At 37.6% G+C, this 23,699-nt stretch overlaps 1 protein-coding gene across 2 annotated transcripts in view; it reads right to left on the bottom strand.

The window, feature by feature from the left end:
- The window catches only part of POLQ (DNA polymerase theta), a 95,816-nt gene that overhangs the window by 60,792 nt on the left and 11,325 nt on the right, over positions 1-23,699 (bottom strand). For both annotated transcript variants that reach the window (XM_039366578.1, XM_039366579.1), the window contains exons 6-11: positions 21,151-21,367; positions 19,266-19,407; positions 19,036-19,182; positions 17,223-17,435; positions 6,853-6,995; positions 5,717-5,915 (exon numbers count right to left, since the gene is read on the bottom strand). In XM_039366578.1, coding sequence (XP_039222512.1) covers positions 5,717-5,915; positions 6,853-6,995; positions 17,223-17,435; positions 19,036-19,182; positions 19,266-19,407; positions 21,151-21,367 — 1,061 coding nt within the window. The remainder of the gene's footprint in view (positions 1-5,716; positions 5,916-6,852; positions 6,996-17,222; positions 17,436-19,035; positions 19,183-19,265; positions 19,408-21,150; positions 21,368-23,699) is intronic.

Here is a 23,699-nt window from a genome sequence, read left to right on the forward strand (position 1 = left end):
GAAAGGAAAGTCCGATGCTGTAAAGACTTTTTCTCCATAGGAACCTGGAATGTAAGATCCATGAATCAAGGCAAGCTAGACGTAGTCAAAAAAGAGATGACAAGACTGAACATCGACATCTTAGGAATCAGCGAACTAAAATGGACAGGAATGGGTGAATTTAACTCAGATGACCATCAGGTATACTACTGTGGGCAAGAATCCCTCAGAAGAAATGGAGTAGCCTTCATAGTCAATAAAAGAATAGGAAAAGCAATACTGGGATACAATCCCCAAAATGACAGAATGATCTCAATTCGAATCCAAGGCAAACCATTCAATATCACAGTAGTCCAAATCTATGCCCCAACCACTGGTGCTGAAGAGGATGAAATTGACCGGTTCTATGAAGCCCTACAGCACCTTATAGAATTAACACCAAAAAATGATGTCCTTATCATCATGGGGGATTGGAATGCTAAGGTAGGAAGCCAAAAGATAACCGGAATAACAGGCAAGTTTGGCCTTGGAGTACAAAATGAAGAAGGGCACAGGCTAATAGAATTTTGTCAAGAGAATATGATGGTCATAACAAACACTCTTTTCCAACAACCCAAGAAACGGCTCTACACATGGACATCACCAGACGGTCAACATAGAAATCATATTGACTATGTGCTCTGCAGCCAAAGATGGAGAAGCTCTATACAGTCAGTAAAAACAAGACCAGGAGCTGACTGTGGCTCAGATCATGAGCTTCTCGTTGCAAAATTTAGGCTTAAATTGAAAAAAGTAGGGAAAAGCACTAGGCCACTCAGGTATGAACTAAATCATATTCCTGATGAATATACAGTAGAGGTGACAAATAGATTTAAGGAACTGGATCTGATAGACAGAGTGCCTGAAGAACTATGGATGGAAGTTCGCAACATTGTACAAGAGGTAGCAACTAAAACCATCCCAAAGAAAAAGAAATGCAAGAAAGCAAAATGGCTGTCTGAGGAAGCTTTGCAAATAGCTGAGGAAAGAAGGGAAGCGAAAGGCAAAGGAGAAAGAGAAAGATACACCCAATTGAATGCAGAATTCCAGAGAGTAGCTAGAAGAGATAAGAATGCCTTCTTAAATGAACAGTGCAAAGAAATAGAAGAAAACAACAGAATAGGGAGGACCAGAGATCTCTTCAAGAAAATTGGAGATATGAAGGGAACGTTTCATGCAAAGATGGGCATGATAAAGGACCAAAATGGCAGAGACCTAACAGAGGCAGAAGAGATTAAGAAGAGATGGCAAAACTACACAGAAGAACTATACAAGAATGAGCTTAACATCCCAGATAACCACAATGAGATGGTCATTGACCTCGAACCAGACATCCTAGAATGTGAAGTGAAATGGGCCTTAGAAAATCTGAGCAACAACAAAGCTAGTGGAGGTGACAGTATTCCAGCTGAGCTATTCAAAATCTTAAAAGACGATGCAGTAAAAGTGCTACACTCAATTTGCCAGCAAATTTGGAAAACTCAACAGTGGCCACAGGGTTGGAAAAGGTCAGTTTACATTCCAATTCCAAAGAAAGGCAATGCCAAAGAATGTTCAAACTATCGCACCATTGCACTCATTTCACATGCTAGTAAAGTTATGCTTAAAATCCTACAAGCTAGACTCCAGCAGTATGTGGATCGAGAACTACCAGAAGTACAGGCAGGATTTCGAAGAGGCAGAGGAACTAGAGATCAAATTGCCAACATACGCTGGATCATGGAGAAAGCTAGGGAGTTCCAGAAAAACATCTACTTCTGCTTCATTGACTATGCTAAAGCCTTTGATTGTGTGGATCACAACAAATTGTGGCAAGTTCTTAAAGAGATGGGAGTACCAGACCATCTCATTTGTCTCTTGAGAAACCTATATGCGGGTCAAGAAGCAACAGTGAGAACTGGAACACGGAACCACTGATTGGTTCAAAATTGGAAAAGGAGTCCGGCAAGGCTGTATACTGTCGCCCTGCCTATTTAACTTATATGCAGAGCACATCATGAGAAAGGCAGGGCTAGATGAATCAAAAGTTGGAATTAAGATTGCCGGGAGAAATATCAACAACCTAAGATATGCAGATGATACCACGCTAATGGCAGAAAGTGAAGAGGAACTAAAGAGCCTCTTGATGCGGGTGAAGAAGGAGAGTGCAAAAGTTGGCTTGAAACTCAACATTAAGAAAACCAAAATCATGGCATCCGGCCCTCTCAATTCCTGGCAAATAGATGGGGAAGAAATGGAGGTAGTGACAGATTTTATTTTTCTGGGCTCCAAGATCACCTCAGATGGGGACTGCAGCCAAGAAATTAAAAGACGCTTGCTCCTGGGGAGGAAAGCTATGGCAAATCTAGACAGCATTCTAAAAAGCAGAGACATCACCCTGCCAACAAAAGTGCGTATAGTCCAGGCCATGGTTTTCCCAGTTGCAATGTATGGCTGTGAAAGTTGGACCATAAGAAAGGCTGAGCGCCAAAGAATTGAGGCCTTTGAACTATGGTGCTGGAGAAGACTCCTGCGAGTCCCTTGGACTACAAGGCGTTCAAACCGGTCAGTCCTAGAAGAGATCAACCCCGACTGCTCTTTAGAAGGCCAGATCCTGAAGTTGAAACTCAAATACTTTGGCCACCTAATGAGAAGGAAGGACTCACTGGAGAAGGGCCTAATGCTGGGAAAGATTGAGGGCAATAGAAGACTGGGACGACAGAGAATGAGATGGCTGGATGGAGTCACTGAAGCAGTAGGTATGAATTTAAATGGACTCCAGAAGATGGTAGAGGACAGGAAGACCTGGAGGAACGTTGTCCATGGGGTCGCGATGGGTCGGACACGACTTCGCAATTAACAACAACAATCTTTTTCCTTCATAGACATATTTTTCGATAATATTTTAGTCTTATTATTATTTACCTTAAACCAAGAAACCTTCCCATACTGAATTAAAATTTCAACCAAATCCCTAACCGAGTCTGTCGGTTGAGATAATGTTACAACCAAATCATCAGCAAAAGCTCTCAACCTATAATCATTCTTATTTATTTTTATTTCCTTTATTCTAGGTGACTCACGAATTTTAATAAGTAAAATCTCCACTGTTAAAACAAATAACAATGGGGATAAGGGACATCCCTATCTTGTACCCTTTTCAATTTTAAATGCTTCTGTTAATCCCCCATTAATTATAATTTGTGCAGATTGTTTCTGATATATAGCCTTAAGAGCATACAAAAATTTATCCCCAAAATTCATTTCCTCTACTACTCTCAATAAAAATTGCCAATCTAATTGATCAAAAGCTTTTTATAGCATCTAAAAATATCAAAACCGCAGGGATTTGATTGTTCTTGTCCAAGTACTCAATTAGATTAACAATTTGTCTTACATTATATTTCATATATCTTCCAGTTATAAATCCAGATTGATCACTATGAATCAATTGCTTCAAATCTCACATTAATCTATTTGCCAATATTTTTGAAAAAATCTTATAATCTATGTTCAAAAGAGATATAGGCCTATAATTTTGGGGCTGAGTCAAGTCTTGATCCTCCTTTGGAATCAGTGATATAAAAGCTCTTCTCCAAGATGGAGGTACTTCTGCTCCCAGCAGAATGTTATTAAAAAGTTCCTTCAATGGTTCTATCATTTCTTCAAATAGCATTTTATAATAAATTGCTGTTAATCCATCAGTGGATTAATCCACCTGGAGCCTTAGAGTGCAGTACTGCAGGCCACTTTAGCTGACTGTGTTCAGCAGGTCACCGGTTCAAATCTCACCGGCTCAAGGTTGACTCAGCCTTCCATCCTTCCGAGGTAGGTAAAATGAGGACCCAGATTGTTGGGGGCAATGTAAATATATATATACATTGCTTACTGGTGTACACTGCTTAGAGAGTGCTTGCACTTAAAGCGGTATATAAGTCTCATAAATAAATAAATAATTGCTTAATTGCCCAAATAATCTCATCAGAAGTGATTAAACCATTAATCTTATCTCGTTGATCAGTAGTAAGTCTAGGAAATTGTGCTTCCTGTAAATACTTTTCTATATCCAAAACTTGTATATTTTCACTAGCATATAACTTTGAATAAAAATCTAAAAAACTCCTTTTAATCAAGTTTTGTTGCTATACATCTTTACCTTTATAATTATTTTTTTCTATAATCCTTGATTTCTATTTCTTTCGTAGTTGGTAAGCCAACCACCTACCAGGTTTGTTTGCATTATAAAATGTATTGTGTTTCATATACCTCAAATTAATTGCAATCTGATCAGCTATTAACATATTAAATTGCTCCTTAAGCAAAGTTATAGAAACCTTTAAACTATTGTCCAATGGATTTAATATAAGAGCCTTTTACTTCCATTTAATCTCTTCCTCCAACTCTTTACGTTTCTGCATCTGTTTGCGTCTATGCGCATTATTCATATGAATCAAAACCCCTCTCATATATGCTTTACTGGCATCCCATACCATTGGCATCGAAATACCCTTATGCATATTCAAAAGAAAAAAATCCTTTAAATAACCTCTACATCTCTGTATATTCCCCTCATGTCTAAATAAATTTTCATTCAGTCTCCAAGTCCTTCTATTCCCATCTTCAGTAAATAACTCCAACCATACGGGGCTATGGTCTGACAATATTCTGGGGAATATCTTGGCATTCTTCACCCTAAAAAAAAAGTCATTAGTAATTTAAAAAAAATCAATTCTGGAGTACGATTGTTGCCTGTCTGAAAAAAAGGTAAAGTCTCTTTCTTCAGTATTCCGTTCTCGCCAAATGTCTCTAAGTTCCAGATCATCCTTCAAATTAAAAAAAAAAACTTTAGCTAATTTTGCATGATTAGGAGATTTAAAAGAGCCTTTCTTGTCTTTACTTGAATCTAAAACACCGTTCCAATCTCCCATCATAATTACTGATTTATAATCCAATTGAATTAATTTCTGATGTAACATCTTATAAAAACATTTTTGTTGCTGATTAGGAGCAGATAATCCAATGACAAGAGTTCTCTTACCATTTAGTAATAAATCAATAATAACATATCTTCCTTGTGGATCAGAGTCAATTAACTTCGGTGATAAATCTTTCCTCACATAAATAACTACTCCTTTTTTCTGCAGAGCAGAGGCTGTAAAATGTACTCCCAGCCAGGAGTTAATCAAATACTTTTTATCCTTTAAAGCAATATGAGTCTCTTGCAAACATATAACATCATTCTTATATTGTTTCAAATAATGAAATACTTTCTTTCTTTTCTGTGGTGAATTCAAACCATTAACATTCCACGTAGGAACTTTGCCATCTTTAGTGGCCTGAAGCCTTTGGAACACTACATTTAAGTTTGCAGTTGATGACCTCTTCAGTCTTGTTCCTCCCACTGGCTCAGAGGTAGCCACTTGTGTTGTAGATCCAACATCTACCTTTTGTTGTTCTTTTTCTCTACCTTTGTGGGCTGCACGAGTCATTCTTTACTATGACTTTACTATTATTTTACTATTATTTACTATATTAGATTGCCAACATTTATGAAGATAAACATGTATATCTAATATGTATTCGATTGCAAATTCAATTACCATTTATTTATTGTAATCAGAAAATATAATTACTATAAAGTACTACAAATATTTCCTGATCTACATTTCCTTAATTGTAATTAAAAATACTCAATTCATATACAAATTAGCATTTTTACCCTTGCCAACATCCGTTACTGAAATCATGATGAATTCCTTCTCAAGCAGCCACTTCACACAAGTTTCAATAGATCCATCACAAATTTTCTCCTGCTCTCTCCTACAGTCCTGGAAGTCTCTCAAACTAGCTGCGAGGAGTGTACAGGATGCATAACTCTGGATGTCTTCTGAAGAGCTAGCTACTCCACTTACTATGATCTATCAGAATAAAAGGGTAATAAACATACTTGAAAAAATATAGGTTACTTTTGAAAGTTACCTTTTTAAATCGGTGCACATATCAGGAATAGTTGTGTATAGTACATACATTTCAAACACTGACATGTCTTCAAACATGTATACATCTCTGTAACTGTAAATCAATATTCCCTTTAGGATAAACGAACATATAGAAATGTATTGACATTTGATTTTTTTTGTACCTCTCTAATCTTGAGACTGTTGGGCTATATCTTAACCATGTGTCAGAATCCATACTGTATATTATTAAGGGAAACTCTCTCTAATTCTATTTCTTCTATTACACTGAGTTCTGTCATATTCCAAGAGGGGAGGGGGGAAGACGCTGTGGGCTCTTTGTTTTCTCTATCACTACAATGTATCTCTTTTGCTGTCTCTGCATACTTGCTCTTTGAACTGTCTCTCCCTTGATGTTACCTTGGGGTGAGAAAGGAATGTGCCTCTGGCTATCTGGCTTATCTCCCGTTTTGGAAAGAAAGGTGCAAAGCCCCAACAACATCGTTATGAGCCTGGGAAAGACTGGTGTTATCAACTCTTTCCCACAACGGACTTAACACCTAAGGATTGGTCCGTTCGAACTGACTGGATGAACTATTGGGGTGGGGTTTGCTGGAGACTCTTTTAACCTATTGATCTGAGCGGGAAACCTCAGATCCTGTCTATTATGCCTGCTATCAGCTTTTCCTAATAAAAGTTCCTTTTGGAAGAAACTGCTTCCATGAGTTCTGCTTTCTTAGGATGAGATATTGAAGTGGGCCCTGACACCATGAATTTATGTTTAAGGCAATTAGAATTCCTACAAATGCATTTAGCAGCTTCACAGAAACAGTGCAAAATCTTGTTAACAAATAATATTTACATTATGAATGTTTCACTCATTCCTGGCATTACATACCTCAAGAATTGCCCGTAACATACTGGAGGTGATTCCTTCTCCCTTGAGGCTAAGCAAACAGCTACCCACTGGCTTCATACCACCATGGAGAAGAGCAATTCCTTTTGATTTTTCAGAGGGCTTACACACCAAAATACTCTCACCTGTTATATACAATGTTGTAAATTAGAAAAAGTTATATTGGTTTAACAGCAGTCCCATGCATAAATAATATTTGACTACCTAGGTCAAATGGTTGTAAGCATATTTATCCAGGACCTGGCCACTGTTATTAAGGAGCAAACCTATATTTGATCACTTATATTCTTTGTTCCCTAACTATAGCATTTTTTTACATGCTGAGCATGCTGTTCAATATTTTAATAAACAGATACATGAAAAACAACAATAAGCTTACTTGGATTTTGGACTGATTTTAGTATATACAGTTATGGCTCAAAATTAGGGTTGAAACCTGGGTATTATAAAATCAGTAAAACTTTTATTATCTGACTATTTTTCTAGTCAAAGCATTGATCTGGCTGCTGTTCCTTACATAATAGCAAGAATACATGACACTGTCCTATCAGGCTCAAGGAAGACTTAGCTAAGGGAGGATCACATGAAAGGACTATCAATAGCAACCAATCCTCTTAAAGACTTGTTCATGGAAAATAAAGTGATTACTTTACTTTTTAGGTGCTTGCAATATATTGAATTCCAGTATGACATGGTCTCTCACACCCAAGTTTCGTGCAGTTTCAACAAAGCAGGATATCTATCAATTAGGAAAATGGAAAATATAGAACCCCATGCAATCACTACTTCCAAAATGAAGCCAAGTATTGAAACCTAGAAAGGGTTTTCTTAAGCCAGCTTCATTTCCAGCCAATTTACACAGGGCTATCAAGTGGCTTAAGGCTGCAGGGCTTAAAAAAACATGTTCTCAAGCACGTAATCTGACCAAAACATTACTCAGTAGAAATGAAATGTAGAATAAATAACATAACTATTCATATAAGGTTTCTCTTCTAACAGCTATTCTTTTGTTTGTTACTGCAACAATTCCATAATTATATAACTGACCAACCATGAAAAGGCTTTTTAAAAATCTGAATCCTACATAATAAACAAGCAATAGCTTCAAATTAAGGTTTGCTGACAAAACTTGGCAAATCTTGAACCAAAATAAAGTGAAAGCAAAGATTTACATTATACATTGAAAAAGTATGAAGAATGTTGCTTAGCATTTATTACACTGGGATACTTTTAGCCTATTATTTGTTCAAAATAAAATGTATTTGACAAGAAATCACGTTGACTTTGTTTTGTTTTCAGGACAGGGATAAGCAGGTACTAAACTGCATCTCTTGTTTATTTATTCTACCATCATGGTCGATGTTGAGAAATAATGGAAATTGCAGTTTAGCAACAACCAGAAGACCATATATTGCTCATGTAGATGTAATGTTATTCTACTTTGCCTGATAAACACACTGCCTAATCTTATTTTTAAAATTATACCTCCCTTTTCCTCAGGGATTGTGGTGGGAACACCATACTGATGGTGGTAGTGGAGGACCTTTTCGGGAAGATGGGACATTTCACCATGTTTCATGTAGGACGCACACTACAATAGTAATGGGGGACTTCAATTACCCAACATCAACTGGAGGATTAATTCTGCATCAAGTGACAAATCAAACAGGTTCCTGACCAATCTAGCTGACAACTTTGTTGACCAAAAGGTAGAGAAGGGAACTAGAGGGACAGCCATACTGGATTTAATTCTCAAGAATAGAGAAGAAGTGATAGAGGGAGTTGAAACTGCAGGAAAATTGGGTGAGTGTGACCATGTCATACTGAAATTCAATATAATACAAACACAAGCAATAGAACATAATCATACCAGAGTCTTAGATTTTAAAAGAGCTGATTTTAACGAATTCAGAGAGCTTGGGAAAGAGTCCTTGGATGAAAATACTAAATGGGAAACAACTCAAGAAGCTTGGAAAACTCTGAAAAATATGATCATAAAAGCCCAAACCAGCACAATGCCACTGAAAAAGAAAATCAAGAAATCTAACAGGAAACCAGCATGGTTGCACAAAGATCTCTCTGATAGACAAAAAAGACAAGTACAAAAAATGGAAAGAGGGACACATAACTAAAGCAAAATATCAGCAGATAGCCCAAATCTGCAAAGATGAAGTCAGGAAAGCAAATACTCAGAATAAACAAAGACTTGCAACAAAAGTCAAAGATAATTAAAATAGTCTCTTTCAAAATATAAATAACAAGAAAAAAGTCAAGGAAACAGTCGGTCCACTAAAGAGAGAAGATAGCAAGGAGGTAACAGGCAGCAGAGAGAAAGCAGAGCTTGCTTAGCTCATTCTTTGGATCAGTCTTCACACACACAAAAATTATAGCTCAAACTACCAAAAACATAATTGTAAAAGACAGATTAGAAATTATAATTAAAATAAGCAAGAAAATGGTAAGAGAACACCTGTCTGACCTTGATGAATATAAATCACCAGGACCTGATGGATTACATCCCAGAGTTTTAAAGGAGTTGCCAGATGTCATCTCAGAACCATTGTACCATATCTTTCAAAAATCTTGGAGCCCTGGGGAACTACCTGAGCATTGAAAAACAGCTGATGTGGTTCCCATCTCCAAAAAAAAGGGGGGGAGGGGAACCAGACCCAGGAACCTACAGACCAATCAGCCTAACATCAATACCTTGATGTGCACATTCTGGTACACTCTTACATCGTCTGGGGAGATTCTGGACTGAAGTTCGCAAAGCCACATCAGTGAAATCCTGGCGAAAAAGGAGTTTGATGTGGAAGCTCTTATCGCCCACGCCAAGGCCTGGTGCGTTCTACGGAAAGAAACCTCGGATTTTTTGTCCTCGGCCTTCAGAGCCTCGGACATATCCCCTGGAATCTTGGAGTCTGACAAAATGGGAGAAAGAGACTCGTCTACTCCCGGAACCTCCAGCACGTCATTGAGGGTAGAGACCGTATCTAAAAGTTTGTGGTCTATTCCCCCAAGGGCTGAGAAGGTGCCAGGAGAACCCCATTGATTCTGAATGGATTTCAAAAATAGGGGAGGGCAAGGTATCTGCTGGCTCTTTGTGACTGGTTCCGAAAACAGCAGATCAGAACTCTGGCCAGAATCCTGATTGGACGCTTGGGGTTTTATCGGCTCGATCTTTCCGGTGGCGCAGGCCTTGCGTAAGAGTGAAGGAAAAGGACTGAACACGCCTACCAAGGGAGTGGCCTCCGTGGGGGTGTCCTCGTCACGTGACCCTAGTCCCTCTTCGAGGACCTGCTCAGGATATTCGGATACCTCGCTGCCCCCAGAATGCGGTGGTGAGGCCGGATCCGGGAACTCGTAATCCCTGGGCCGTGCAGTCCCCGTAGACGGAGGGGGGGTTTGACAGCCCCGGGATCGGTGAGGCCCTCGCAGAAGCTGCCATGGCTTGAGCCACCGCCTGCGAAATCATGGCCTGGAGCTGGACGGTAAATGAAAGTTGCTCCAGGGACCAGAGGCCCGCCGCTGTAGGAGTGAAAGATGCCAATGGAATCTGAGGCAGACCCGTCAGAGAGAAACTCCCCGGTGTTCCACAAGCCAGTGAGGGAGAGATGATATCGGTGGCCAGAACCGGATCTTGAACCTGCATACTGAGATCCTGTTCAAAAAGAAAAAGGTGATCCCGGTTGAATCCAAGTAAGGGACCCTCTTCTAGAGCTTGTTCAAGGGACCAAGCCCGTGCAAAGGGTGAGGGGCGTGGGCCCTCTGTTGTAGATGTAAGAGGGGGGGAGTAGAGGCAGGTTGGACCTCCGCTGCACGTTGTTGGGCCTTGGAAAATTGTCTTTCCAAAGCCCTATGTCTGCTACCTGCCTGCTTTTCTGCCGCCTCAGAGGCCCGTTTAGTCTTGGCCTTGACCTTTGCAGCCGCTTCTTGGTTGGGTGACTTGCGTTTCTTATTTCCACTGGAAGTGGAAGCCTGTGGAACGGTGTTATCTGCTATTTTGAATAAAAAACAGGAATTTTCCAGCAGATCTCTGAAGTTGTCCCGGTCTGCAAGAGATGAGGCTACGGCCCACCTAGGTGGTACAGGCCTACACGAGGGTTTGCGAAGTCCGGCCCGTCGTTAAGTGCGGAGTCACACGGCGTGATGTAAGTCGCGCACCACCCAAGGGAGCTGCCCTCTCCCGTTTCAATTGTTCAATGTCCTTGGTTTTTTTAGTACTGTAAACAATTGATTTATTATTATTATTATTATTATTATTATTATTATTATTATTATTATTATTATTATTATTATTATTGATCATCGCACAGTCAGCCAGATGTTCAGACTGGATTTGGCATTTTGTCTACCTATCGAGTCCTTACCCAGGGCCTGGGATAGGCAGATGTGGATGTTTGATGGTATTACAGATATCGTCGCAGGATGGAAGCAGTTCCTAATAAGGCCGCCTTTTGCAATTGACTAATAGCGAATTTGTCAATGCCAATGGTGTTCAAGTGGTGCTCCAGTTGTTTTGGGATTGCACCCAAGGAGCCTATTACTATTGGTACTACCCTTGCTTGCTTTTGCCACAGTCTTTCTATTTCTATTTGTAGGTCTTTGTATTTTGTTATCTTCTCCAGTTCTTTCTCTTCTATTCTGCTGTCTCCAGGCACTGCCACGTCCACTATCCAGACTTTTTTGTCTTTCTTATCGACAATTGTTAAGTCTGGGGTGTTATGTTGCAGGTGCTTGTCTGTTTGAATTCTGAAGTCCCAGAGCAGTTTAATTTTATCATTTTCTATGACTTTCTCTATTTTATGATCCCACCAGTTTTTGCTTACAGGCAAATGATATTTTTTGCAGATCTTCCAATGCACCATTGTTGCTACTTTGTCATGCCGCTGCTTGTAATCAGTCTGTGCAATCTTCTTGCAACAGCTTACCAAGTGGTCCACTGTTTCTTCAGCTTCTTTGCATAGGCGGCACTTACTGTCTGTTGCTGTCTTCTCAATTTTGACTTTGTATGCATTTGTCCTTAAGGCTTGGTCTTGTGCAGCCAGAATTAGTCCCTCGGTCTCTTTCTTCAATTTTCCTGCTCTTAGCCAGTGCCAGGTTTTATTTTTATCTGCTTTCCCAGCTATTTTTTTCATGTATTGGCCATGTAGTGCTTTGTCTTCCCATGCCTCTATTCTGTTCTTCATTTGGTCTTTCTTGTAGGCCAGTTTGGTCTCTCCAGTAGTTAGTAAGCCTTCCTGATATACTAATTTCAGTGCATCTTCATCATTGTTCTTCAGATATTCTTCCAAAGCCATTTTTTCTTCTTCAACCATCTGATGTACTTGTAGCATTCCACGTCCACCTATTTGCCTTGGTAGATAAAGTCTATCAATGTCACTGCGTGGATGAAGGGCATGATTCATTGTCATTATTTTTCTGGTCTGCCTATCCATTGCTTTTAGTTCTGCTTGAGTCCAGTCCACTATTCCAGCTGTGTACCTAATGACTGGGATTGCCCAGGTGTTGATTGCCTTTATGGTATTTCCTCCATTGAGTTTGGATTTTAAGATCTTCTTCACTCTCTTGATGTATTCACCTCTAATCTTTTTCTTGACTTCAGTGTGCTTGATGTTGTCAGCTTGAAGGATACCCAAGTATTTGTAGTACTCTTCCTCATCCAGACTCTTAATGTTATTTTCGTGGGGCATCTTGATTCCTTCAGTTTTCATTATTTTTCCTTGTTTGATAGTAAGTGTGGCACATTTGTCCAAGCCAAACTCCATTACAATATCTTGGCTATATATACGGACAGTGTTGAGCAGCGATTCTATTTCAGATGATGTTTTTCCATACAGCTTCAGATCATCCATGTAAAGGAGGTGGGATAGTCTGGCAGATGTTTTTGATGTTTGATAGCCATGTCCTGAGTTATTCAGTATTGTTGACAGAGGAAACAGTGCAATAACAAATAGTAATGGTGATAATGAATCTCCTTGAAATATTCCTCTCTTGATATTAACCTCTCCCAGCCTCTCACCATTGATCTGCAACTGTGTCTTCCATTGTGCCATCGATCTTTGCACAAATTTTCTGATGTTTCTACTGACTCCTGTTATTTCTAGGCACTTGATTATCCAGTCATGTGGCAGAGAGTCAAATGCCTTTTTGTAGTCAATCCATGCCACATTCAGATTGGTCTTCCTTTTCTTGCAGTTTTCCAAGATCATTTTGTCTATTAGGAGTTGATCTTTTGTTCCTCTGCTATTGGGGCAGTTTCCTTTCTGCTCAGGTGGAAAGAGATTGTTTTCAACTAGATGCTGTTGCACTGCATCAGCTACTACACCAGTTAGTAATTTGAAAGTTGTTGGTAAGCAGGTAATTGGCCTGTAGTTACCTGGTGTTGCCCCTTTTGCTGGATTTTTCATTATTAGGTAGGTTTTCCCAGTTGTTAGCCACTTTTCAATTTCTCCTCCTTGTAGTATATTGTTGAACTGCTTGGCAATGAGTGGGTGTATAACAGTTAGATGTTTCAACCAAAACCCATGCAGTTCATCTTCACCTGGTGCTGACCAATTTTTGATTTTCTTTGCTCTTTTTTCTACCATTTTTGTTGTTATTACTAGTTCTTTCATTTCAACCTCTGTTTTATTTGCATCCACCTCTTTTAACCAAGCCGCATCCTTGTTGTATTTCTTTGGGTTATCCCATATCTGCTTCCAGAACTGCACTGTTTCTTCCTTGTCAGGTACTGACTGATTCCTTGCAGTTTCTCCATTGATGAATTGGTAGAAACGTTTCTGATTGGATTGAAATTGGAGGTTCTGCCAATTATTATTATTATTATTATTATTATTATTATTATTATTATTATTATTATTATTATTATTATTATTATTATTTTCAATGGGTGACCCTCGTGTCTCACTTAGTGGAGGCTAGGACAGCAATTGCCAGTCCACTAGATGCAGACAGCGGAAACAGGCAAGGTAAGAAACAGCCCAATTGATTGTAGCTCAACAGTTAGAGCAATCTGGCAGGCAGGAATCTGGAAGGTGTTTAACACTGTATGTGTAATAGAGACAGCAACTGATCAATGGCAAATGAAACCTCTAGGATTCAGATGAAAATGAAACAGGAGAAAAAAATGAAATCTGAAATTCCACTATCAGCCACGTCCATACGAAAATGGCGTCTGCGATCCTGGAGGTGCAGGGCCTGGGACACAATGAGAGATATAGGAGCCCCTATACCCCCAGTAAAAGTGAGGAAACACTGTCCCTCGCTGGTCAAAATTCGTAGGGAAAGGGTCCAACTGCCCTGACTGCCCCCCCCCCGCTGACAGAGGAAGGTGAAACAGCAGAAAATAATTGAAATCAGCTGGGAAGGGAACGATCGCGCGGCGAGCCTCAAAATGGCACCCACGACGGTCCAGAGGAAAGGAAAAAGCGAAAGCGAAAGAAAACGAATCTATGAGAAAAACAGCAGAAGAGGGACCGGCAGAATCAACCAAGGCAAAGGGAACCAGGAAAGGCTACAAGAAGAAAAACCGATTGCCGCGCTGTGTAGGAAGCGGCGATTGCGCCGATCAGCGGGCAAATTTGCCAAGGGCAAGTAAAGCAAGCTAATTGCCAGCTAGTTCAGCGCTGAGCCCAGCGCTGGCTATCTGGCCAAAGGAACGAAGAATCCACGCAATAAGTAAAGGCAAATACTACCTGTGTTCTAAATCTTTTTTTTCAAACCGGGAGACAAAGTACACACGTCTCTTCTGGGCTGAGACCAAAAAGAAACTGGGGCATGGTCCAGCCCAGCAGGGGCGTGGCAACTTTGATTCTTTGGTCTGATTGGGCTAGAGGACTTCTAATACCCATGCGTGGATTCTACATTCCTTCCATGCTGGAGAATAAAAAAGAAGATACAACATTACAAAATGTATGGGATACAGCCAAATCATATTTTTGAGGCGTAGTGATAACATACATAGCGGAAAAAAAATAAAGAAAAGAAACAACAATGTCAGGTGTTAAGAGAAGAATTTACAAAATTAGAATTTGAACTACAAATAAAACATAAACTAAATTTAACAGAATCAGAAAAACTGGCACAGCAAATTAAAAGGGCAAAGCAAAACTTTTTGAAAATGCAAATAAACCAGGAAGATGGTTAGCTTATAAACTTAAAAAACTGAAGGAGAAAAAATTGATAAACAATTTAGTCGATGAAAAAGGCTGTTTACAATTTAAACATGAAACAATAAAAAATATAATTAAAGAATACTATGAGAAACTATATGTTAAGGAAGAAACTCCATGAGGGAGAAAATGACTCAATATATGGAAGAAAATAATTTACCAAAAATTCCAGAAAATTTCAAGACTACGTTAAATGAAAAAATAACAATGATGGTACTGACAGAGGCAATAAAAAGACAAAAAAATGAAAAAACAGCGGGACCAGATGGACTCCCGGCAGTGTTTTTTATAAATGCTTACAAGATACATTAAGTTTACCATTGAAAGATGTATGTAATGAACTTTTATTGGAGGCAAAACTCCCAAATACATGGACAGAAGCAAATGTTACTTTGATACCAAAAGAGGATTCAGATTTGACCCAGATAAAATACTATAGACCGATATCACTATTAAATGTGGACTACAAAATCTTCACTTCAATAATAGCTGAGGGGCTGAAAAGATTTTTGATTGAATTTATACATCCAGACCAAAATGGATTTTTGCCAGAGACAAATAAAAAATAATTTGAGAGTAATACTAGACATATTGGAATATTATGAACTACATCCAGAGAAACAATTGGCATTAGTATTTTTAGACACCCAAAAGGCATTTGATAATGTTTCTTGGCAATTTATGATTCAACAACTAAAAACAATGGACTTTGGTCAAAGCTTTATAAATACAATTCAGACAATATATCAGAAGTAAACAGCAAAACTGATTGTAAATGGGGATTACACAGAGAATTTTGATACACGAAAATGCACAAGACAAGGATGTCCATTATCCCCACTGCTATTTATCTTAATTTTGGAAGTTTTAAATAAAAACATTAGGCAAGATCCAGAAATTAAAGGATTGAAAATAAAAGGTGAAACCTATAAATTGCAAACATTTGCACATGATTTTGGTATTCATTCTAGAGCAGACATGTCAAACTCGTGACGTCGTGTGATGTTGCGCAACATATTGGGAGAGTTTTGCCATTGCCGGTGAAAATATTGCTAAAAATTCTATTTTTGTTTCAAATGATACTATAAAACTGGAGAAAAAAATCTTTGAAGAGTTAAACTCTCTAATTCAAAAATTTATCTGGCAAGGAAAGAAAGCTACAATTGCAAATGTTACAAGAAGCCAAGGGAAATGGAGGTTTTGGCTTGCCAGAATGGGTTTTATATTATCAAGCGTCAGTGCTAACATGGGTAAAAGAATGGATAACTCTTAGAAATAAAAGATTGCTGTACTTGGAAGGCCATGACCTACAACTTGGTTGGCACGCTTTTTTATGGTATGCAAAAAATAAAATACATAAATACTTCCAAAACCACTATATTAGAAATGTATTATTATTAATATGGGGAAAAATAAAATATAAAATCTATTTGAAAATTCCAAAATGGCTTTCAACAATGGAAGCATTTGTACATCCAAATTAGTCAGTCTCAATAAAATATGGAGATATAAAGATATTCTAAATTCTGAAGGGAACTTAAAATCCAGGCAAAAGATGGAAAATCAGGGTATCGATTTAACATGGTGGTCACATTTACAAATGCAAGTCAGATACGACAAAAATATTAAACAGTATGGATTTTATAAAGAGCAGACTATGTTTGATCACATATTACTAACGTCCAAAGAAAAATTTATTTAAAAATGTACGATTTCTTATTAAATCTCAAAATGGAAGATGAACAAGTAAAAGAGACAATGATAGTATGGGCAAAGAATTTTGAATATGATATAGACTTAGAGAAGTGGGAAAGTTTGTGGGAAAGAAACTATAAATTGACAATGTAGCTTCATATAAACTTATATAAAATGTTCTATAGATGGCACTTGCCACCAACAAGATTAGCAAAAAAAATTTAAAATATGTCAGAGAAATGTAAACACAAATCAGGTACTTATTATCATATGTATAAAGAACCATGTGATAACCATGATAGAATTGTAGAAATTGTAGAAAAATTGTATCTTTCTACAACTATCTGGGTCATTGGTACATCTTATAGATTGCTTCCTAGGAGAATTTATTCTACAAGAAATGTTTTGGACTTTAAAGCATCATAAGATTTATGGTGTTCTAGTTACAAACATAAACAAGTAAAGGGCTCTAAATGCATTTACCTATAGTATCTACTCCTTTCCTTCCAGCTCTTCCAGCCATTTGTTTGTATGTCAAAATATCCAACAGTCTGCTACCAAATACAGGAGTTCGGATAATTACCCGACGTGCAGGCAGATTTACCCCCGAAGAAAGTGTAGAAGTGGCTATTAAAACTCGTAGGACACCTTGACGGAAAGCTACTTCAATTATGTCTCGTTCATCAAATGTCAAACCTGAAAAATAGTTTAAGATAAATATGCTTTATAAGTTTAATATATAGGTAGCATTTTTCACTTTCATTAAAAAATTCAATTAGTTTACAATAAAATGGTAAAAATGATAATTAAACTTATCAATTAAAAGTTAAAAGAATTAACAATACTGGAAGAGAAAACAAACAAAAATATCCTCCCTGCTCTTGATCATGAGATTGTTCTAAAACAAACAAACAAAAAAAAAACGCTCCTCTGTACCACTGCTACCTAAGCGATGGTGACTCAAGGCATCCATAACAAAATAGTTTTGTTCACTATTACAGTCAAAAGCCCACAATATAGGATATTTTAAAAAGCACAAAACCCAGACAAAAACAACTTATAACAACTCAGATGAAAATCAAAACATGCAAACCTTTACTGAAATTAAGCACATTGAATTTTCCTATTCAGGAAATGTTTGGGGCAAACGTAAATGTAAAAGTTTGTTACACTGTTGGAGATGCCCAACATTTGGTCTTATAAGAGTCATATAAAAACAGAATTTGAATCCCCTATCTGGGAAAAAACTCCTTCCTGCCTTTAATTTCAAACTTATTTGAAAAATGTGTGTTGTTCTTAACATCCATCACTAACCTCAACTCATTCTGAGGTTTAGCTTTTCTGATACCTTCTATACTTTCAGAATTACTTCTATGTACTTTCTTTAGTGACATACCTCTCTTTCCTTTTTTATGTGTTCTTTTCAATTTGTAGATATTCACTTAATGATTTTTCTAACCATATTAGCTTTTGCCATCCTCCATTTTTTTCCTTTTAGGATATCCTTTTGTGCCTTAATTATCTTTTTTGTTGCCATATATTTTTTTGTTCCTTTTACAAACAACTTTGACTTCATGGAATCCTACTGACTTCATTAAAGTGTATAGTCTCAAGGTACATACCATACATGCACAATTTCTGTTAACATTGACAATTCCAATATTACATGCTCCTTCCTGCTTACAATTCCTACAATTTTCTGAATTGCTTATTGTGTACACACCAAAACTCTTGTGATTCTGCGGAGATATTGGTTCCCTGCCTGGTGGAATTAAAACAAAAGTCACCAGTGCTGATACTTTTATTAATTCTGGTTAATTTAATCCTGATCTTCTTAACAGTGCTACCAAGTTCATTACCTTGGATTTCTCTTCAACATGAATATTTTTAACATGCAAGGCAATTCTTTCTCAATTTCTGTTACTTCTGTGCTATTTGAACAAGTCTGTTTCTTCAATTGTTCTATTCTACAATAATCATAAGAATCTTCCCATCATATTTTAGTTCATCTCTTATTTTATCTCCATATTTTTATTGTCTAGACCACAATGGCCACAATTTATATCAATATTTAGTGGCTTCATAATCTCAGCATAATTACTACCTCATTTCCTTCTTCTACCTGAATAGGAGTTTATCTGAAATTTTTACACTAGTTTTATTTCAAGTCATCACCAGTTTAAGGCCTAGAAATCAAACCGAATGTGTTTTAGACATATTCTTCTCCATCTTTACATGGTCACAACCATGCTAGAAATTTCACACCTGCTGATAAGCATGATAATAAAAAGTGTACCTGCATGGTGAAAAGCAACTCCCCATTTGATGGTCCGGTGAAGCACACTGTCCAAGCCAGAAGGAGACCGCTTTAACTGAATCAACAACTTTTCTATCCCTTCCTGGCACAACGTAACAGGTGAAAGGGTTGACATCTTTTGAAGATCTTCAAAAAGGAAAACAGCCTTAAAACCTTATACTTTCTCTCCAATTTCCTTCTCTTCTTCTATCCCTTACTCTTTGACTTACTCTTTTGTTGAATACTGCAGAATTCCCTGGCAATGATGTCTGCTAATTTCTCACACCAATTCTTTGTTGGACAAAATACAAGAACTGAATGTCCATCCTGGACTGTCTCATAACACAGAGTCACCACATGGTCCTCATCTCCCTAAACAATTGTAGAAAGTGACAATTATGTGTTAGGGCTATGGAAATAAAATGGAAGGTTTAAATATAAAATTATTTAAGACATAAAAGAAAGAGGATTAGGATTGCCTGAGTTGTATTTGTAAATTGTATTTTGCAGCCTGATGTTTGGGGGTGCTGTTGAGAAATAAAAGAATGTTACAATTAGAAGAACACAACCTGAGATTTGGATGGTTTTGCTTTTTAATGTACAAGAAAGTTAAAGAAAATGTAGAAAGTTAAAGTAAATCATGTTAGGAGTGCCATACTAAGAATATGGAATAGATATAAACCCAGGCTGTGTCCAAAAATGTCTTTATTGATTTCAGCACAAGAAGCATTTCATAGAAAAGAAACAGCGAACAAAGACAAACAGTTAACATATCAAGATTTGCTACTACAGAACCATGTAGAACTGAAGATGAAGTCAAACAGTTCACTACAGCTGGAGTTAGTTGTCAATGGTTTTCATGTATATCTAAAATTAAGAAAAATATTTAATATAGATTTAAAATAATTGGAATTGAAAAACATAAAACAAAATTTGAAATTGATTTGTTTACAAATGATAAATATATGATTGCTAGGATGTATAAATATTTGCTGATATTTGAAACAACATAACAAGTTAAAGAGTGCATGATAAAATGGTTAAGAATATTGATTATAAATAGACAATTTATAACAATTGTTTCAGAGATATTTCCTTATCTACCTTGCACTCCCCAAATGCCCTCTGTGATCCTTGATGCACCTTGCCTGCAGCTCCCTGAAAACTTCCTGACTCACATGGTGCTTCTCAGGCAGCCCCTCCCGTGTACTTCCTTATCCACACACCTTCCCGGCCAGTGCCATACCCTGCACACCATCCCAACCTCCATGGGAGGTACTGCGCAGGTTAGGAAGCTGTATGGAGGTCCATAAGTTGCTGTGTGGGACAGGGAAGGTATACAGGGGGGCTGTGTGGGGTGGGAAGGATGTGGAGTGGTGTGGGACAGAGCAGGAATAGTGTATGTGTAGTGCAGTCTGTGTTGGAGAGTGCATGGAATGTGATATGGGTTGGGTGCATGGGGGTGTGAGAGAGATGGTGTGCATACAAGGAGATTCAGCATGGGTCAAGAAAGATACACAGTAATGTGCAAGTGGCAGCACAGTGTGAGCACAGAGGGGATTGGGGAGATTCTACAGATGGGGAGACTTTGCTTCCAGGAAGCTGGCATGATTAAGTTTACACTTCCTGCCAATCTTTCCACTGACATGAGGAAGCTGTCAGGAAGCAATGGAAATGACAATCCTATGCGTATATATAGTATACTATATATTACTGTATACAGTAATATATAGATATGAACAGACTAATGGGAAAGAATGTTAAAAGGACTGAAATTCACATTGTGACACTATTTAAGAGAGGAATTTTACAAAATAATGCATATGACACCAGAGAAATTATCTAAGATGTATAAAAGTATTTTTAGTCAGGATTGGAAAAGTGAAAAACATAAAAGGTTATTTTTACCATACATACATGTGGGACTTGTGAAAAAGTAAAAAAAAATGAATACAAATACATATAATGATACAAAGAATTTTAAAGACAAATATTCAGATGAAACCAGAACTTCTTTTATAATAGTATAGGAATATCAATATACATAAAATGTTGCCATAATTTTATATAAAAAAGTAATATTGCATCAAACTAATTCTCAGTATGGGCAAATACCTTAATATTCAGTATAGGTTGAATTTCTCTCACAACTGCATTTGAAGAGTCATAAATCTTATTGCCAATTTTTACTTGTTCCAGAAGGGGTACTGGACGGAAGTCTGTGTGGTACAATTCTGCATTTAGCCAGGAAGCCAGAAGATCCAAATTAGGAAGGGTAGCACTCATTCCTATGATCTGTATTTTATTACAAAAAGACTCTTTCATGATTTGTCTGCAGGAATAAACAAATTTTGAAAACTGATTCCACTGCATATTTATTTATAGAATTTATTAACATATTAAATCACACTGATGTGATGGTCAATAGTTTTATGAAATGAACTCTGTGTCTATCAACAATTATTACTTTCTATTGATTGGGGAACATGGATAGTGGAATTGGATTTATTTATTATGTCAATTTATATTTCTGCCTATCCTGCAATTATAACACTGGTTAGTGTACACTGGGCTAAAAAACAAAATCAGCAATTACTAATAAAATAATATTGTCCAGGAATAAGCCCAATTCAACCACAAAGAAGACAGAATCATACTGACACAATCGCCTAACTTCCAGAACTCTTCAAGGATTTAAGAAATGCTTCCAGGGTAATGGCCCTACAAATCTAAGAGGGCATGGTTCCAGAGGACACACATTACAACAGAAACAGAATGCTTCCTGGCATAATAGAAAGGGCTGGGAGCAATGCCCAATCTATCGGACATAATGGGCAGAAACTATCATGGAGAGTTGATTCTGAAAACAACTTAGCTCCTATCACAAGGAGCTGTATAGATAGTACCTTGAATTTCACTCAGAAGCCCAATGAAAACCAATGCAACTTGTGGAGCAGCAGTGTAACATGGAAGCAACTGCCTGCACTGCTGTGCTCTGGATAGGTTGCAACTTTTGAGTGATCTTCAAGGGTAGCCCTATGTAGAGTGACCATAGGGTGCAAAATGTGAAGTCTTAAACTTCTCCCAAAAGCTTTCTACTAGCCTACTAAGTAGTTTAGCAGTTTCCTTTACCATTACACAACTTCCACAGTACAACTCATTTGGCACCCCCTCCCTAACCCTAATATAAGAGAGAACAAGTTTTTTTAGCAAGACTGCATTAGAGGGTTACTTCCCCTATCACAAGTCCTCACTGTGGTAGAAAGGTTTCCTAGGAGGGATTTACAAAGAACACTAAGATTATATGCTAGCAACTAAAGCAAGCAGATTTCTACTATATATTGGGCAGCAGTGATAAAGAAAGGTGCTGGAAGCAGAAGATCACTTTCATGACAATGGCGAAGTCATTTCATACTGCTTGGGAGAAGGTCGTGGTATACCACACTTCTAGTTTACCAAGAAAACTACTTGAGTAGATAAGATAAAGCAATTAATAATATAGTATTGGATGATAAGCTACTGAGGAAGAGCTAAGGTTGGAGTACTAATGATATTATGAGGTAGCTAGATTAAAGCCCTTCAGTTGCTGATATTGCCATGCTAGAAACGAAAATTTGAAGCTGCAAAGATAGAACTACAGTGGGAACATGGAACATATTGTAAGAAACATAAAGATGGAAAGGCTCAATATGGCGTAACCTGACAAAATATCGACATTTTAAGTGTAAACAAATTGAAAAGACTGGAGTTGGACATTTTCAGTCAATCATGCTGTTTATTACTCAAGACACAAAAAACAAAGGAATGATGTAGTTTTCATTATCAGGAAGGATCTAGCTAGCAAGTAGCTAGCTACTTGGTTGTAATGCAATCAATGAACAAATAACTTCACGCACAACCCCTTAATGTGACAATTATTCAAGTTTATACTCCAACAACACTGACTGAAAAGAAGAGAAAGTTCATGAGTTTTATAATCAAGTTCAATTTGAAATCGACAAATATGCAGGAAAGATGTGTTGCTTATGGTTGGAGACTAGAACGCCAAAGTCAGAAATAGCAAGGAAGAAAGTTTAATTGGACTGCATAGTCTAGAAAAGTGAAATGAAGCAGGAGAATGACCTATCAATTTCTATCAATCTCTTCATTTCTAATTGTCTTCGAACAACCATCACCAGACAAAGTACACAAAAGTCAAACTGGCTATACTATTGGTAGAAGGAAGTGGAAGATCTCAGTTAAAAAAGGAAAGCGGGTGGTGATTATGGTCACTAAATGAGGACTACCTGATACAGCATTTTGTCATTGGCTTCAGCAGGTGTTACTACCTGGCTAATCTCACAAGCTAAACAAAATTGCCTAATTAACACTGTGTGGAACACACACCCAGATTACACCAAAGTATATGTATAAATAGAAAAAGTGAATTTTAATGTATTGAATACTTATTTATATAAAGTGAAGATTCATTCTAAGTGAGATTCAAACAATCCTTCAAATAATAAACAATAAAATGTATTAGGGACAACTCTTCTTAAAAAATGTAAATACTAAACAGCTTTTCCAGAACCCAAGTTAAATACATTAAGAGTATATTTAAGCAATGAGTCTCAAACTTTAAAAGATCAACCTATAGGCCAAGAAGAAGCCTATATGCAACAGTA

This window comes from Crotalus tigris, unplaced genomic scaffold (genome assembly GCF_016545835.1).
Source record: "Crotalus tigris isolate CLP2741 ecotype Arizona unplaced genomic scaffold, ASM1654583v1 scf7180000020347.5012614909:4044961, whole genome shotgun sequence".
In the NCBI taxonomy this organism is placed as follows: Eukaryota; Metazoa; Chordata; class Lepidosauria; order Squamata; family Viperidae; genus Crotalus; species Crotalus tigris.